This window comes from Phyllopteryx taeniolatus, chromosome 1 (assembly GCF_024500385.1).
Source record: "Phyllopteryx taeniolatus isolate TA_2022b chromosome 1, UOR_Ptae_1.2, whole genome shotgun sequence".
Classification (NCBI taxonomy): Eukaryota; Metazoa; Chordata; class Actinopteri; order Syngnathiformes; family Syngnathidae; genus Phyllopteryx; species Phyllopteryx taeniolatus.
Window position 1 is genome coordinate 10,920,463 of NC_084502.1, and position 16,777 is coordinate 10,937,239.

The window sequence follows — 16,777 nt, forward strand, 5'->3', positions numbered from 1 at the left end:
GTCTACACACCCCTGTTCAACTGCCAGGTTTTTGTGATGTAAAACAATGAGACCAAGATAAATCATTGCAAAATCCCCATTAATATGACCTATTACCTGTTCACAGTTAAATATATTGAAGAGTTAAAGCAACAACAAACCCATTTGTATTACATATCATCCCATCACACGATATGAACCGATAAGAGAATCGATAAGGAATCGCCTCAATAAGCATTCACTGGGGTTGGGGAACACAATTTTTGTTGAGTTACGTCTGACAGCTGTTTTTAACTAATTTTTGGGTGCGGAATGCAAAACTGACCTCAGTTTTTCTCTATCACGTCAAGTGTTTGAACCATAGATCCCCATTTTCTTAAAAAATATGAAAAATACTGTACTTAACAGATATGTGCTTGCTTTATAACACTTTTCAAATATTAACATATAATGAAATATGAAAGAAACACGCATGACTGCAATGTTTATTTAACACTAAGTGCCAAGTACGTAGTATTATATTATCAAACCAGAATTCTAAACTGGTATTACTAAGCCTACTTTTGGCCCACATTTGATCAATAACGCTCCTCTTGCCACTTTTTATGACAAGTGCTAGCTTGCAGGACAAAAATAAGCATCCACATCAACATAAACAACTACAGAGTAAGAAAAGGTCGTAGCAAAATGGAAGGACATGCTTCCTACCTTGCATTTCTGTGAGCCACTTTGGCTGCCCGTAATGCTCGGAGGCACTGGCCACCGTGTTGAGAAACACCAGAAGAAGAACCAGCCAGTAGAAGTTGGTGGTCTTGACGGCCACGCGGCAGTTCTTCCTGAACGTGTGGTTCAACTGGCATAATTGGTCGCTAAGGAAAGAGCAAATTATGTGTTTTTAAAAACAAGCTTGCATTGGATAATCGTTGCACAAATTTCCGTCTTCTACCTACAAGAGCTGAAAGTAAACGAGCTATTTCTTTTTTTTACTTGGGTGGTGTTTGGCGCTCATTAATTAGTTCATATAGAATTGGCCAAATTGTGGATTGTGTAAATGTGCTGTGGTTGAAAAGAAAACAAATAAACATGGCAGTTTGGGTCAAGATCTTACCAGAAGCTGTTGGCCATCATCTTGGCCCTGGAAAACAAAACAAAACAAAAAACAAATAAAATGTGTGACATGAGAGTGAAACAACATTTGACCTTCCTTGAAATAAAAAATATAGTTTTGTATTTAGGAGCTCATTTACTATGATTCTAAAAAACCGGTGCAATAAAAATTTGGTCTCTAGCTCTGTTAGTTTTTTACCGCGAAGGTTTTGGGAGAGCAGCCCAAGTGCAGTTTGAAGTGATGGAATTGGACGTGTAAGTGGAAGATACACCTATTACCGAGTTACAGAAAATACATTTTGGGGAAGTCAGCAACTGCATACTGTGTATGTTTTGTCTGTCTGAATCTGTCCCATGGGCGTGGGAATTGGATTTACTGTATTTCACCATTTTGAATAGCATTAAAAGGCGTTTTCTCCTGTCATATTGCATAACTCCTTGTGACTGGCTTCAATCCAACCGTTAGATCCTTGAGAAGGCTTCAGAATTGCATCGTTGAGTAGACCATGTTGTGATTCTTTTAGCAGCCTAATATATTGGTGGACCAGCCAGGACACATCTGATGTTGTGTTAGCACTAGTATGTGATGTGCTTGGACACATTTTTCAACACACTAAAATAATCAGATAAAGTTTATATCAAGATGAGATGTAGGTTTGTTAAGATTTAGGATGTAGAGTACACTCATTGGCACAAATGAATAGCCGAGCCCGAGGCCGAGAAGCTGCATGGATGTTCATGACATCGCCACAACAGAAGCCAGAAAGAAGGCAACCGCGGCAGAATGAATGGGAGAAAGTTGAGCGATAGCCAACGCAGCGCAGTGGATGACGAGAGCTTGTCGGCTAGCCGGTCAGCCATAATTGTATGCCATCTTACATGAGTGAAGCGCAGAAGCCGCTGTCATCGTCGAGGTATGCAATGTCATCATCCGAGTCGGATTCTGTAGGAAGGTAGAGGCTGTTAGAGAGAATGAGATGGACATGACGAAGTGACGACCCGGTGTCACAGCTGGCATACCTCCATCCTCACTCTGTTTGTACCAGCCAAACTTCTTCATCATCTTCTTCTTGGCGATTGCAGCTCCTTTAGGGAACAAATGCAGGCAGATGTCACTAAACAAAAGAGCATGTGCCCATGTTTGGGTCTAGATTGGCATATACGAGGTTTTGACAAGGAAGAAATGAGACTGCGGCAGCCACTCATCCCTCAATGACGATTTGCCTCACCGCATGCACAATATATTTGAACCCAAAAGCTAGTTTCTTTTTAGCCTTGTCGTGTGTCTTTTGACATAGTATTGGAAATATCTGACGGCCAATAAAGTTATTTTAAAAAAATGATGGTGGTGTGGAACAGACAACACGTCTGAGACAGACAACACGTAATGCCCGGATCAAACTACAGGCCAAATTTGCTCTTTCACGATTGCACTGTCAGACTACTACAAAAAAAACCTTGTATTCCGATACCGCTGCATCCCGTTTTTTACGATCATTGGGCTTCATTGTGTCAACGCAAACGCGACCGGATACACTCGTTACCGTGGCGACGACAACAAGACTGGATCGTGCCGACTGTATTATAAGGACAAAATGGGGGAAAACGTGTGTTGGTGGTCACCGGTGCTCAGTAGAGGAGAGGACGTTCGTTTAAGGCTTGCTTGAGGTATGTTGACGTGAAGTCATTTAATTAAACATAAAGTAATTTAATTACAGTACGTTAGCACCCATTATTTCTGTCATGTAATTTTGGTTTGATTTCCAACCTTTATGGAGCCAAGGAACATATTTTACACGGTGAATATGTTCAAGTTAGAATGGTTTGAATCGGTGGAGTAATGTGGAAGTAGTTAGATGCCGAAACAATTGTGACAATAAAAAATAGGAATAACGTGTGAATGCTGCAACTAACGTTTATTTCCTTCTTCATCCACATCCTCTGCCTCTATGAGCCAGTCCATGTAGCCGATCATGTCTTCCTCCATCTGCTTGCTCTCTTGTGCCTTCTGCAGCTCCCCACGTGCCACAGCCTTTTCCCTTTCCTTTGAAAACTCTCTGTGCACGTACAAAAAAAAACCAACACGTCAAGACTGACCTCTGATTTTATTGTCACACAATGACAATAGTGCCAGTCCACCTACCCGCTCAACACTCCCAAAACAAGATTGATGATGAAAAACGAACCAAAGATGACCAGCGAAACAAAATACACCCAAGGAATCTCAAAACCGATGGCGTCGTTCATCTTTGCACAAAGCCGGAAAAGAGCGAATGTGGGTATTTTATCAGAGAAATGCAGTCAAAGAAAGGCAGGAATGTGTTACCCAGTAGAGCACATCTGTCCAGCCTTCCATGGTGATGCACTGGAAGACTGTCAGCATGGCGAAGAAAATGTTGTCGAAATTTGTGATGCCGCCGTTGGGACCCTCCCACCTGCCCCTGCACTCGCTGCCGTTGCTGACACAGAAGCGACCGCTCCCTGCGAACGCGCAAGGGGACGGGTCGTCCTCCACCATCATACCTGGAAGCAAAACATATGCACAGGCGGTCAGTATAATATAGTCAGTCATGTAGACACAAACAAATAAGAGTACTACTTTACCGTGATGCAGTAAGCTGCTGTAATGTTAGTCATATTTCATAGAGGATAAAGAATATATGCCTGTGAATATTGTGATATTGATATTGTGTATCTACCTGTGGTATTCCACCGTTTGTGTTCAAATATCTATTGCTGTTCGGGTCATAACACCTATACAACTATTGATGCTAAGTATTATGAGCCCATGTCTGCCAAGTAGTGATGTTTGTAGAATATAGCAGTCCAAGGAAGTGAGCAGAAACCTGTGCTGGAGAAGAAGCACGTCTTGTGCATCCGGCCAATAAAAAGCTCCAAGCCGATGATGGCGTAGATGATGATGACAAACATGACCAGCATACCGATGTGAAGGAGCGGGACCATGGCTTTCATGATGGAATTCAAAACAATCTGTAGACCTGGCAAAGAGTAGAAACACATTTTAGCTCGCAGCGCGACAAAAGAAGTGAGGCGAGACGGAAGTGAACGCACTCGGCACTCCGGATACGAGTCGGAGTGGTCTCAACACCCTGAAGGCTCTCAGAGCTTTGACGTCCAGGCCTCCGGGTTTTCCCGCAGCGTGATGGGCCTCTCCTGGCTTGTGGTCTGTCATGCCCTCCGCTATGACACTGAACAGCCTGCACAAACACAACATTAGCAAAGGACCTCGCTCAACAGAATGAGACTTTCATCGACTATAGGGCTTGAACTACTAAAGAATTTACTGCAGTCGACTATAATGTGAAGAAAGTCTAGTCGTAGTCGATTTATCGATGACGACATTGATATTTTTTCAGCACAGCAACCGTAACCTTTTTAGCACCATGCACCAGTTTCACGTAAAGATATGTTTTGACGGACAACAATAGAAACAAACTATTGAAAACACAATTCATCATGGGATGCAGCTATTGAATATTATTTTAATCTAATATTCTATTGACTATTGCATTGATTAATCGAATCAAATTTCGTCCATCCATCCATCCATTTTCTGAGCCGCTTCTCCTCACTAGGGTCGCGGGCGTGCTGGAGCCTACACCCTGAACTGGTTGCCAGCCAAACCGACTGCAATATTTTTTTCCATAAATGAAGTATGATTCGGTTACTGGTTCGGTCCAGAACATAGAAAATAGTGAAAAATGTTTCTCTTTGTTTTCTAAAGTAAAAGCAGATGTTTACAAATGTCTTATTTTGACTCAACACAAACATAATCGGTCTGCTTTCATGGAGGACTACAGAAACCAGAGAATGTCTAAATGATTAATCGATGATCAAAATAATTAATTCAAAATCGATTCGTTGTTGATTAATTGATAGACTGTTGAACATCTAAAGTCATTCAATACTTTATGTGTCTTAGACATCAACAAGCACTCAATTACCCGACAATGACGATGACAAAATCAAGCAAGTTCCATCCGCTGCGAATGTAGGCGCTGGGGTGCATGACTAAACCGTAGGCGAGGATTTTTGTGAACGTCTCGATGGTGAAGATGACGAGGAAGACATACTCCACTTGTTCCTGAAAGCATATAAAAACATCATGCAGGGATTGTCACTAAATGCATCAGACGCCGCAAAATGTCATGCAGTGGTGCCTTGATATACAAGTGACCCGAATTACAAGTTTTGGGAGTTGTGAGCCATCATTTGACCGATTTTTGGGTTTTGACATGCGAGCACAAATTGGAGATACGAGTGCTCTCAACTCACTTGACAACAAGCAGCAGTTTGGCAAATAGAGAACAATTTCATTAAAAAAAAAAAAAAGGCTTCAAATTGTTTAATGACACTCCCAATTGAAGTTTACTGTCGAACGAAATGCAAAACAAAATGAATTGGACATTGTGTACGACACAACCGAACAACTTGGCCTTAAGAATGCCGCTGCCAGCTTAATGCTAACACATAATACAAAACGGCATTTACCTGATTAGCGTCGATAGACAGAAAATACCACAATACTCACGGCATATATTCTTTAACCTCTGTGAAAAACGACTAATATTTTTGCAGCTAATTAAGCCACTGAGAGTAGTGGCGACTCTTCTTCGTTTGGCTGTATGACTATTATACAGTATTGTCCCTAGTGGCCACGGTGGGCACACCAGAAGGAGCAGCACTATAAATGGAAATGCAGCGCTAAGTCATGATGCACAACTGTGTCATTCTTTACATTCTATTTAATGATGTTATTATATGTGTTTTTCTGTAAAATATTACAGAGGTCTTTTTTTCTTATTTAAAAAACACAATTTTACAACAACATTGGAGGCCCAAATGTGAACTTGCTCAGCCTATGTATGAAATACATTGTCAAAGGGCTGTTTGTGTGCTGGCGTTCTAACCTCTTAACCCACTGCCTGCTTAAGCCAGTAACCCAATCCTTTTTGTGAAACCTGCTGCTTAAGTCGTCTTTGAAGTGCAACCACTTGGCTTGCGCCTCAGGCTGACACACGGAGGAGTGGCATTCGGACAAAAACAAAAAAAATGGATTTGAATTTGATCCAACTGTTGATGTGTATGTTTAAAAGTCATCTTAGCCTAAATCCAATAAAGAGATCGACTGGCATCTCCCTTGATGACCTTGTACAATAAAGCATTATGTAAATGCTTGAGCATGCATTGATTACAAAACAATAACCACTTAATGTACTTATTAATTGACTTACTTCAATGACTTCATTATGCTTACACAAGGACAGAAGACCAGGGAGTCTATAGTGAAGCCAGAAAGGCAGATGGTTGGTATTTAAGTCACTCAGCTGAGGGTTCCCCCCCGCCCTCTAATGCAATGACTGTTGAACACACCAGTATTACCTTCTCAGCAATTATTCACACCCTCCCTTTTATTTTATTTTTTTGTACAAGAGGCCCCAAAAGAAATACCTTGAATTATTTTTTTTTGTCCCAATAGTTTGGTCACCTGACAGGTCTTTGATTCATATTCCATTATATTAAACTCACTCTTTTGCCTTTTTTTTGGGTGAACAATTTATGACGCCGAGATCCTGCTTAAACTGGTATTCAATATAACACCTTTGCTGCTATATTTTAATATGGTACTTTTAATAACATTGGTTCTTCATTAGTTTTTTTACTCATCAAATACAGGTGATGGAGAATGAAATGGATCTTTCTGATCCATCTGCTAAATCATTTAAAAAATATTTTCACACCAATATGAGTCAATCAAAATGTAAAAAAAATAAAAAAATACACTGGAAAAAAAAAGTAAGCTGTTTGCAAGTGTGCAAACAAATAATAATAATAATTATAATAATCTTATAAGGGACCACATGGGGAATTAATGCAAAATTATAGGGCCACCCTGCAATGGGGAAGAAGCTATCATCCTACAAGAACAGTAAGTTGTATTTATTCAAGCAAAACAGTTGTAATATGAGAATGAAATCATCTTTTGAAGAGAAAAATTCTGAATACATTCCCTCCCCCTTTTTCAGTATTGCCTTAATATCCTTTTGAACTATTTATTGATTTCTTTACATTAGTCTGCTGGCATGGCCGCTTTCGAGTGCCTCATAGTCAGCCATGAGTGCACACGTCACCAACAGAAAGGTGGAAAAGCGAGGAGGGTGATTATTTATTTTGTATTTTTTTTTTAAGTCAGACTTGACAGCCAACATGTGGGCTGCCCGGGGCTTCGGGCTGGCGTGGCTGTTTTAGAGCGCCTCCTTGTCGCGGCGACCGACACAGTGGGATATTTTCCAGCCACCGCAGGCTTTTAAAGAGATATATTTTTGCAGCTCAAACATGTAGTTATGTGTAGGCATGAGAAAGATGGTAGAAAAAGTAGACAACAAATTCCCATGTCGTGAAAGTGGTATTTGATTGACAGCAGGGACGGAGCAAGGGGGTGGTCATAGACTTAAGGGTGGCCACCCCGATGGCCACTCACCTCCTGTTAAAAAATTCTGGTCAAATTGTTATCACCTGTGGTTTGTCAAATTTACGTACATATTTACAATACACCCATACACTGAGTTGGCTCTTGTGAGAACGCACCAGTTTGTGATTGGTCACATTGGAGTCATCATCTGGGTATGGCTTGGTGACCCCCATGGCCACACAGTTGGCAAAGATGGCAAGAAGAATGAAGATATCAAAAGGTGTGAAGATAGTGGTTAAGGAATGGTTGCAACAGTTGCATCGTGTGTGTGGGATTGAAAATGTGAAAATGGCAACAAAACACAGAAAAGGATATTTCCACTCCACCAGGGCCAGTGCCGCCATGCGTATGGGGTTGCTGAGGGTGAGGCAGCAGAGGGCTCTGGGGGCTCGGAGGGCAGATTTGTTGGCCTGCATCGCTTTCTTTGCCCCCCCGCCTCTTTTTTTGGTGGAGCCGGTCGACCCCAGGGTGTCTGATTTCCCTCCATCGCCCGATGGAGGGGCTTCTGCCAAAAATAGCGAGAGCGAGTACATGTGTTTCAAAGGAATATACATGAAAGCACATAAAGAGGATACGAAGAGTCTACGCACCCCTGTTCAAATGCCAGGTTTTTGTGGTATACAAAAATGAATAGTGGAACAGCTGAACTTTATTTGGGGTTAATCAAAGGCAATTTAAATGGTGGCAGGTGTGTGATAAATATGAGTTGGAATGCGATTGGTTAGTTCTGAACACAGCCACCTCCTCAGTTATAAGAGGGTGTGCACACTTGTGCAGTTACATTATGGCAGTTATTTATTTTTACTTACACTCTCTAAAAGAAATTCATGTTCATGTTGGAAAAAGTTTTGAAATGATTTATTGCTGTCTCGTTTTTTTTTTTTTGTATCACAAAAACCTGGCATTCAAACAAGGGTGTGTAGACTTTTGACATCCACTATGACTATGTAATTGCTAGGAGTGTAACAGTAGGGCAAAAATCCCATTTCATTCTTCAGTACGTACCATGCTTGGAAAATAGTGGCTTGGTTCACATGTGTCACAGTAAACGAACAGAATGCGAAATAAACTGCTCATCTTTTGTATAAGAGGGAACAGATTTCGTGACATTTTAAATGAAACACCAACAGATTCAATCTTTTCTTTTGAGAAAAGTGCAACATCAAGAGTTTGTCTTCTTTTCAGGAAAATGAACAACCCAGATAAGTGCCACAGTAAGAGTTTGAACAATGCCAACTAGTATGCTATAAAACACTAATAATGCCATTTGTTATCGCTTCGGCGCCAATCTGAGCAGCCTGGGGAAGCGCTGCTTCATCAAATGATCGTTGGAAGTTGCATTTTTTGTGTGTGTGCTAATCATTCATTTCAAAGCCATGGTGTGGACAAACAGACCAATAAACAGAGAGAGTTAGTCGGATAAATATCCCTTTTCATTGGTTGATATGAACAACTGCAGACTGACATTGAGTGGTGCAGGCCTCTATGAGACGATAAGACCGGATGTGACCTAGTTGCTAATAGGGGCAAACGTGGCCAAGAGGCGGCTCAGGTCCATTTTACACCGGTTCCAAAAGCCAGCCCCCGCCCCGCACAGACCCTTCCTTCACCCTGCAAGTGGAAACCGAATCACAAACTACGTCAGACTACTAAAAGCCCATGAAACTATTGAAGCAAACACAGTCTCTGGAAATTCATTTGTCACTATCCGCTATTTGCTTCGCGCAGCATGTGCGGACATTGATTATTATTATTATTATTTTTTTTTTTTTTTTTTTGGAGCATTGAAGCAGGGGTCCTACCTTTCTTCGCCCCCTCCATGTCCGTAGTTTACAAACACCCTCACCTCCCCCCCCCCCCCCCCCCCTCCACCTCGGGATCGCGTGATTGCCTAAAGGACACACAAAGACAGCACACGAAAAGTTTGGGCGTGTGCGTAGCAGCCTCTCATCATCATCGTCATCCTCGCTGCATGCGCGCGAACGAGCTGCCAGCAAGGTGCGTCCGCATGCATGGGTGCGAATCCAACGAAAGCTGATTTCCTCCAAGCTCGGAGCGGAGAAGTGGATAAAAGTGTCCGCTCTCCGCGGTGGTCAACCGTCGGGATTAAACCAGTTGAGCCGTTTAGAGGGATGACCGTGGCAATCTCCCGAGGGGTAGATGGAGATAAACGCCGGAGGAGTTTCTTTACGGCGATTAAAAAAAATAAAATAAAAATTAAAAAACTCGAATATTGACAAGTGACCTCAATTTGGAGGCGCTTCTTCAACTTTTGGATTCTTTTCTTTTTTTTTTTTCGTTGAAAAAGCCGCTGTGCAGTACCCAGACGAGACGACAGGAGGGGCAGTGGAACATTTGGACAAACTGGAGTTGTGCCTTGACATACCAAGCTGTTTCAAGCCACTCCTATACTGCCAAACTAGACGTCAAACAAAGACAATTTGTAGACAAACCGCAACTTACATAGGTACGCTTGCTTAATGCCGACACACAGTGTGAAACGCCATAGACGGACTAACAAATTGGCATCTACGTGGCGGTGTTATAAGCCACGGATATTTGAACACAAGCAACACATGCAGACAGAAAATATCTAAACATTCTCACAGAAATCATCCTCTATAAAAAAAAAAAATTCAAAAAAAATGTTAACTAATATGACTGCAGCCACATTATACTGCTCCCCAGTGGCCAACTCGCATACACCAGGAGTCCCAATGACTGCACAAACTGTTTACTTCTTTACATTCTATTTAATTATGTTATTTACTTCTTTAAATTCCATTTAATTATCTTATTACTATATTTTTTTTCTGTTTGTGCATCAGTGAAGCAATGCACACAGGGGGGGGGAGGGGGGGGAAGCACAATCTTCTGATTAAACAACATTTAATGTATTTATTAATTTTAGCTACTTGACTAAATATCTTAAGAAAATAGACATTCAATACAGGAAAACCAAATCACATTGCTATAAATTGAGATTGGATTTTCGGAGAACACAATCGTATTCAGCAGCACAATGGACAGTGTCGTGCAGTGATTCCCAGTGTGTTTTCTATTGGCATCGTTACATGTACAGTGCTGTGAAAAAGTATTGGCCCTATTCTAAAATGCCTACATTTTGCATAGTTTCCCCACGTTAATGTTGAAGATAATCAAACAAATGTAAATATCAGACAAATATACTCTGCCATGGATGCCATTTTTGCCCAGTCTCTTCCTTACTGTTGTGTCATGAACACTGACCTTAACTGAGTTAAGGGAGGCCCTGCAGCTCTTCAGAAGTTGTCCTGAGTTCCTTTGTGGCCTCCTGGATAAGTCATTGCTTTTCTCTTGGGTTAATCTTTGTAGGCCGGCCACTTCTGGGAAGCTTCACCACTGTTCCATAATTTCTCCATTTGAGGTTAATGGCTTTCTCCCTATGGTTCGCTGGAATCCTAAAGCTTTAGAAATTGCTTTTGTAACCCTTTCCCGACTGATAGATGTCAATTACTTTATATCTTGAATGTTCTTGAATTTGTTTGGACCGTGTCATTTGTGGCAGCTTTTTTAGATCTTTTGTCTGATTTGATTTTGCCAGACAGGTTCTGTTGAAGTAATTTCTTGATTGAACAGGTCTGGAGGTAACCAGCCTTGTGTGTGATCAGTGAAAATCAACAAAAAGTTGTGATTAGCCACAATGAATTCATGTTTTAACAAGGGGACTAATTACTTTTCCACACAGGGCTTGGATAGTTTTTTTAACAAATGAAATAATTTAAAAACAGCATTTTAAGTTCATGTCAATCATTGGTGCTCATAGGAATGGCATCCCTTTGTGGATACATTTTCAGGGGTCTTCAAGGATTTTACTTATCACTAAATTAAGGTTGGGAAACACTGCGTATTGTATACAGATGGACAAAACTGATGTAAGTACAATGACAAGAAGTCCAGTACACAAGCTCACGAGATTTCTTATCTATTGTTAACAAGTTCAATGCTATCAATAATACTTAGAAACTTTTAGAAATAAGTCAAACTTTCCAAAAAGATTCCATTTACCATTTTTTCAAGTTTCTTAATGTGACACTGACATCCTTTGACAGGAATATTTTCCACCATGTCGAAAAGGCTTTCAGCGGATGGACCGATATCATTGAATGACCTGATACATTGTATTTATTAAATGTCAAAAGTGCATATTTGTGTAAATATATATCACCTGTATTCACCCAAAAATATTTGCATCTTCTCGAACTACAATTCACAATTATTTCCACCTGAGGTAGAAAAGTTAACACGACATACAGTATTTGCGTAAATATCTACCATCTCTATTCACCCCAAAATATTTCCATCTTGCCTAATGACAATTCACGGTCATTTTCATCTGCGGTCAATCGATTTTCACACCAGTAGGAGCCACTCTCTCAATCTCTTCATCATCGTGGTACCTGCTGCAAAGTTCATGTGGCGCCAGGCTGAATGAACAGAGTGACAAGTGTGCCGACAGCCGTCCTCTGCGGCGCTACTGAAAGTGACTCTGTGGTGCCGTCTCATGGTTTTCATGCTTTGGAGGCAACTGACTGGGATCCTCTGTGAAGGGAATTTCTGGAGGGGGACAACAACAAGCATGCATATGAGAGATTTGGTGGGATGTAAGCAGTCATCGTATTGGAACTTCATTTCATGCCACCATATTAGTGATGTACTGATTCATTATAATTAAGACTCATAGTTACACTTGAAATTGAAATGAAAAAAAACCCCCAATGAAATGGTGTGAAATGCGTTAATATGCACCAACATTTTCAAATGACTACTTTTTTCAGAATCAGCACAGTGGCCTCCATAATCCTTAAATGGAAGACATTTGGGACGACCAGCACCCGTCGTAGAGCTGGCCGTCCGGCCAAACTGAGCAATTGGAGGAGAAGAGCCTTGGTGAGAGAGGAAAAGAAGAACCCAAAGATCATTGTGGCTGAGCTCCAGAGATGCAGTCGGGAGATGGAGAAAGTTCGAGAAAGTCAACCATCACGCCAGCGCTCCACCAGTCGGGGCTTTATGGCAGAGTAGCTCGGCGAAAGCCTCCTCAGTTCAAGACACATGAAAGCCTGCATGGAGTTTGCTAAAAAAAAAAAAAACACCTGAAGGACTCCAAGATGGGGAGAAATAAGATTCTCTGGTCTGATGAGACCTGATCTAAGCGGTACGTGTGGAGAAAACCAGGCACTGCTCATCACCTGTCCAATACAGTCCCAACAGTGAAGCATGGTGGTGGTAGCATCATGCTGTGCGGGGTGTTTTTCAGCTGCAGGGACAGGATGACTCGTTCTAATCGAAGGAAAGATGAATGCGGCCAAGTACAGGGATATCCTGGATGAAAACCTTCTCCAGAGTGCTCAGGACCTCAGACTGGGCCGAAGGTTCACCTTCCAACAAGACAATGAACCTAAGCACACAGCTAAAATAACAAAGGAGTGGCTTCAGAACAACCCTGTGACTGTTTTTGAATGGCCCAGACAGAGCCCTGACTTAAACCCAATTGAGCATCTCTGGAGAGAGCTGAAAATGGCTGTCCACCAACGTCCAACCTGACAGAACTGGAGAGGATCTGCAAGGAGGAATGGCAGAGGATCCCCAAATCCAGATGTGAAAAACTTGTTGCATCATTTCCAAAGACTCACTGCTGTATTAGCTCAAAAGGGTGCTTCTACTAAATATTGAGCAAAGGGTTTAAATACTTATGGCTGTGTGATATTTCAATTTTTCTTTTTTAATAAATATGCAACAATGTCAACAATTCTGTTTTTTTTCCTGTACCCGAGTGGTAGAAGCACCAACGATAACATAAATGGTACTCACGGTTCTGAAACTGCTGCGCTGTGTATCTTGTTAGGAGGATTCCGAAACCTTCAATTAGAGCGAGCAGAACTCCCCCCATCATGGCGGAGCCCATCATGGTTAATGGCCCACCTGGAGAAACAAAAATGCATTTAATCTGATGGGGCCATTCAAATTGCTGTGTAAAAGTTTTGGTGTTCTTGGCAGGTTTCTACTTCCTGTTTTGCTCTCAGCTTGTCCTGAGCCTGATACGACTCTCAGCCAGCATAAGCAACTTTAACCAAATATTTGTTTGTGATGTTTCTTTTTTGGGTTTTTTATTTTATTATATCAGACGTGCAATCATCAGGATTTGACAGCTTAAGCGTTGCATTTTTTTGTAAGTATATCATTCATTGCCTATGGCTCTATTGACATTGGAGCAGAGTTGCGAAATCACCGCCTGGCCAGAGGTTTTTCAGTTCCCGACTGCAGTTCAGTGCGAGTTTGAAGGACTTGATGGCCGGCACACTGCTCCAACATGGAGTATTCTCGAAACAGGGCCTCTTCTTGACAAACTACACATTGGAAGGGCTGCTACGACCACCACTGATGAAAACATTGAACTCCTACAGCCGGCGTTCGCGTAAAGCCAGGGAAAGTCTATCCGGAGGGCTGCTTGGACTTTTGAGACACCCAGTAGTTAGGGCGGTATTTTATTGTTTAAACTAATTACCATTCAATTGGGTAACTTCTGTGTATAAGTGCATGATAGTTAACAATGTCACATTACCTGAATTATTATTATGCACAGTTCATAAAGCTTTTTATGCTGACAGCTTGGACTCTGGAACAAATTCTTCCAAAGATAACTGACCTCAACGACAACTTTTGCTTTGAAAGTCGACCAAATCCAAGTTTGCATCATTGAAAAGGAACGGATTGTGGTCCAACAACAATGTACCCCTGTAGAGTCTACTTGAGTTTTCTCTTACTGCGTGCAGCCAGTATGGCCCCTGTCAGAGCACCGCTTGTTATAGAGTTCCAAGGATCCTCTTTTCCTCTCAGGCGAACTAAACCGCAGTCGATGGTGGAGAAGAGGCCTCCCCATACCGCAAAGCTACCTGCAAAACAAATCAAGACAATGACATTAACCTATCAGTTCAAACACCTTCTGGATTCAATGACTTTCCTACCTCCAATCTGTGGCGCTCTTAACTTCACTGCATTTCCACTCCCTTTCAGTCGGTGTGCAGCTCCCTGAGATATTACAGTATTGCCACATGAAAATGTAAAAGAGAGGAAAAGAATGAATCGGCGCACTCACCGCCGGGGCATTTCGAAAGCCCTTGATGGCCTGAAACACACCTCCGCCAATGGCACCCATGGTGAAAGCACCTCCGCAGTCATCCACTATCCTCCAAGGGCTGAAAAAACATGAGCAACATTACACCACAGGACAATTTAAGTGGATTATTCACAGGTTTAAGTATAGATCGATGACAATCACATGCAAATACAGTTTTTTGCTCTTTCATGGTCTAACTTGAATTCTTTCACTGTGAGACTAAAAGAGGAGCTCCGGGAAAATGGACAAAATAACTTTTTTTGGGGTATAATTAGCAGGCATCCAATACTTGGGCAACATCTTGGTAGTGTAAAGGTTATGTGTATTGGTCAGAAGTGGTAAAAGTACTTATACTCTATAAGTACAGGTACTTGTACTTGTGTTTAACAAAGTAAAATCTCTTTCTTTACGTCGTGTCGTCATCCACAGTGGTTGAAAAAAGTAATGAGCCTATTTCGACTAGACTTTACGCCGATTTTATCGGGCCGATCGGTATCATCCGATATTTCGCATTTTATGCTTATTGGCTGATCGGCCATTTAATTAGAAATAAAGTAATTTAATTACAATACATTTGCAACCATTATTTCTGTCATGGAATGTTGGTTTGACCTGATTTTCAACCTTTGTGGAGCCAAGAAATATATTTTACAATTGAAAAAGCTCGGCGGCACGGTGGACGACTGGTTAGAGCGTCAGCCTCACAGTTCTGAGGAGCGGGGTTCAATCCCCGGTCCCGCCTGTGTGGAGTTTGCATGTTCTCCCCGTGCCTGCGTGGGTTTTTTTCCGGGCACTCCGGTTTCCTCCCACATCCCAAAAACATCCATTAATTGGGGACTCTAAATTGCCCATAGGTGTGAATGTGAGTGTGAATGTCGTTTGTTTGTATGTGCCCTGCGATTGGCTGGCAACCAGTTCAGGGTGTACCCCGCCTCCTGCCCGATGATAGCTGGGATAGGCTCCAGCACGCCTGCGACCCTAGTGAGGAGAAGCGGCTCAGAAAATGGATGGATGGATGGATGAAAAAGCTCACGGAACACCAACAAACAAAAATGTCACAAAAAGTGGATACATTAATTGCTGTATGCACTTCCTGCCATCTAATAGAAGACCATCTATCATTTGTTCTGTCTGTCACTATGCCTCACTGGCATAAATAGATGAACAAATGAATTTTTGGGAGCAATTAAGTACACAAGTATATACAGTAAATGAACATGTTATTTAAATAGACACATTCTTCCATCTAGTGATCCGATCGGTGATCGGTTATCGTTTTTTTTCAACTCGCTGATCGGTCCCAAAAATCCTGATCGTGTAAAGCCTAATTTCGACAGAGTAGTAGATCTAGAAAGTACAAATGTTTTCAAGGATAGGGAGTCAGTAAAAGTCAAAAGTTGTCCGAAAATAAATACTCTGGTCAAGATTACTTTAAAAAAATAATAATAATAATAATAATTAATTAATTAATTTAAAAAAAATCTAGCAGTAAATATTTGTACATCGTTGCGTCGCACTACTGGTATTCGTTCTTAATTCGCTATTAATATTAAATTACACTGAAGAATTAAGATGTCAGTCGTTAATTTCTGTCAGCGCTCACTGACCACAATTAGATCTTTGGCTATCCTAATCTCTTTACTAACCAGCCGACTGGCCGTCCTCACAGTTGATAATTCTGTAAAATACTTCGACACAATACACACACAAAACAAAGCGTGGGTCGAATAGTTTAACACACAAAAAAAAAATCATTAAAAATTTAATTGAAGGTAATATTTACCAAGGTTCACGAGCATACTCCTCCATGTTTGTTGTGGTGGATAACTGTGTGACGTCATGTCCTTATGGTCGTCGTTGAAATGTCTTCTTCGGCTTCCTATTTTTATTTTAAGATGATGTACCATCTAGTGGTTTGGAGTACAACCCTTACATACTGTCCATTTTCCATAGAGGAAAATGTATATTCCATATATAACCATTGTCTCTGCAGAACCACAGGGGGTTGGCGACAAAAACGCTGTCGTAATGACGTAATTTTC

At 41.4% G+C, this 16,777-nt stretch overlaps 2 protein-coding genes across 3 annotated transcripts in view; both read right to left on the minus strand.

The window, feature by feature from the left end:
- The window catches only part of cacna1fa (calcium channel, voltage-dependent, L type, alpha 1F subunit a), a 30,636-nt gene extending 21,207 nt beyond the window's left edge, over nucleotides 1-9,429 (minus strand). Inside the window, exons 1-13 of the mRNA XM_061770633.1 lie at nucleotides 9,382-9,429; nucleotides 7,894-8,084; nucleotides 7,696-7,800; nucleotides 5,052-5,191; nucleotides 4,159-4,304; nucleotides 3,933-4,085; nucleotides 3,413-3,609; nucleotides 3,230-3,333; nucleotides 3,001-3,143; nucleotides 2,107-2,172; nucleotides 1,966-2,029; nucleotides 1,088-1,114; nucleotides 688-848 (exon numbers count right to left, since the gene is read on the minus strand). Of these exons, the coding sequence (XP_061626617.1) occupies nucleotides 688-848; nucleotides 1,088-1,114; nucleotides 1,966-2,029; nucleotides 2,107-2,172; nucleotides 3,001-3,143; nucleotides 3,230-3,333; nucleotides 3,413-3,609; nucleotides 3,933-4,085; nucleotides 4,159-4,304; nucleotides 5,052-5,191; nucleotides 7,696-7,800; nucleotides 7,894-8,084; nucleotides 9,382-9,400 (1,516 nt within the window). The 5' untranslated portion in view covers nucleotides 9,401-9,429. The remainder of the gene's footprint in view (nucleotides 1-687; nucleotides 849-1,087; nucleotides 1,115-1,965; nucleotides 2,030-2,106; nucleotides 2,173-3,000; nucleotides 3,144-3,229; nucleotides 3,334-3,412; nucleotides 3,610-3,932; nucleotides 4,086-4,158; nucleotides 4,305-5,051; nucleotides 5,192-7,695; nucleotides 7,801-7,893; nucleotides 8,085-9,381) is intronic.
- Nucleotides 9,430-11,725: 2,296 nt separating this feature from the next.
- timm17b (translocase of inner mitochondrial membrane 17 homolog B (yeast)) lies at nucleotides 11,726-16,762 on the minus strand. Of its 2 annotated transcripts, none has more exons than XM_061770687.1 (6): nucleotides 16,519-16,762; nucleotides 14,756-14,814; nucleotides 14,584-14,647; nucleotides 14,383-14,511; nucleotides 13,430-13,540; nucleotides 11,726-12,175 (listed from the first exon to the last, which is right to left on the minus strand). In XM_061770687.1, the coding sequence occupies exons 2-6, from the start codon at nucleotides 14,795-14,797 to the stop codon at nucleotides 12,093-12,095; spliced, it is 429 nt and encodes a 142-aa protein (XP_061626671.1). In that variant the 5' UTR covers nucleotides 14,798-14,814; nucleotides 16,519-16,762; the 3' UTR covers nucleotides 11,726-12,092. The 2 variants fall into 2 exon arrangements, with proteins under 2 accessions (XP_061626671.1, XP_061626662.1); XM_061770678.1 differs by having other exon boundaries at nucleotides 14,715-14,814; nucleotides 16,519-16,761.
- Nucleotides 16,763-16,777: the final 15 nt, after the last annotated feature.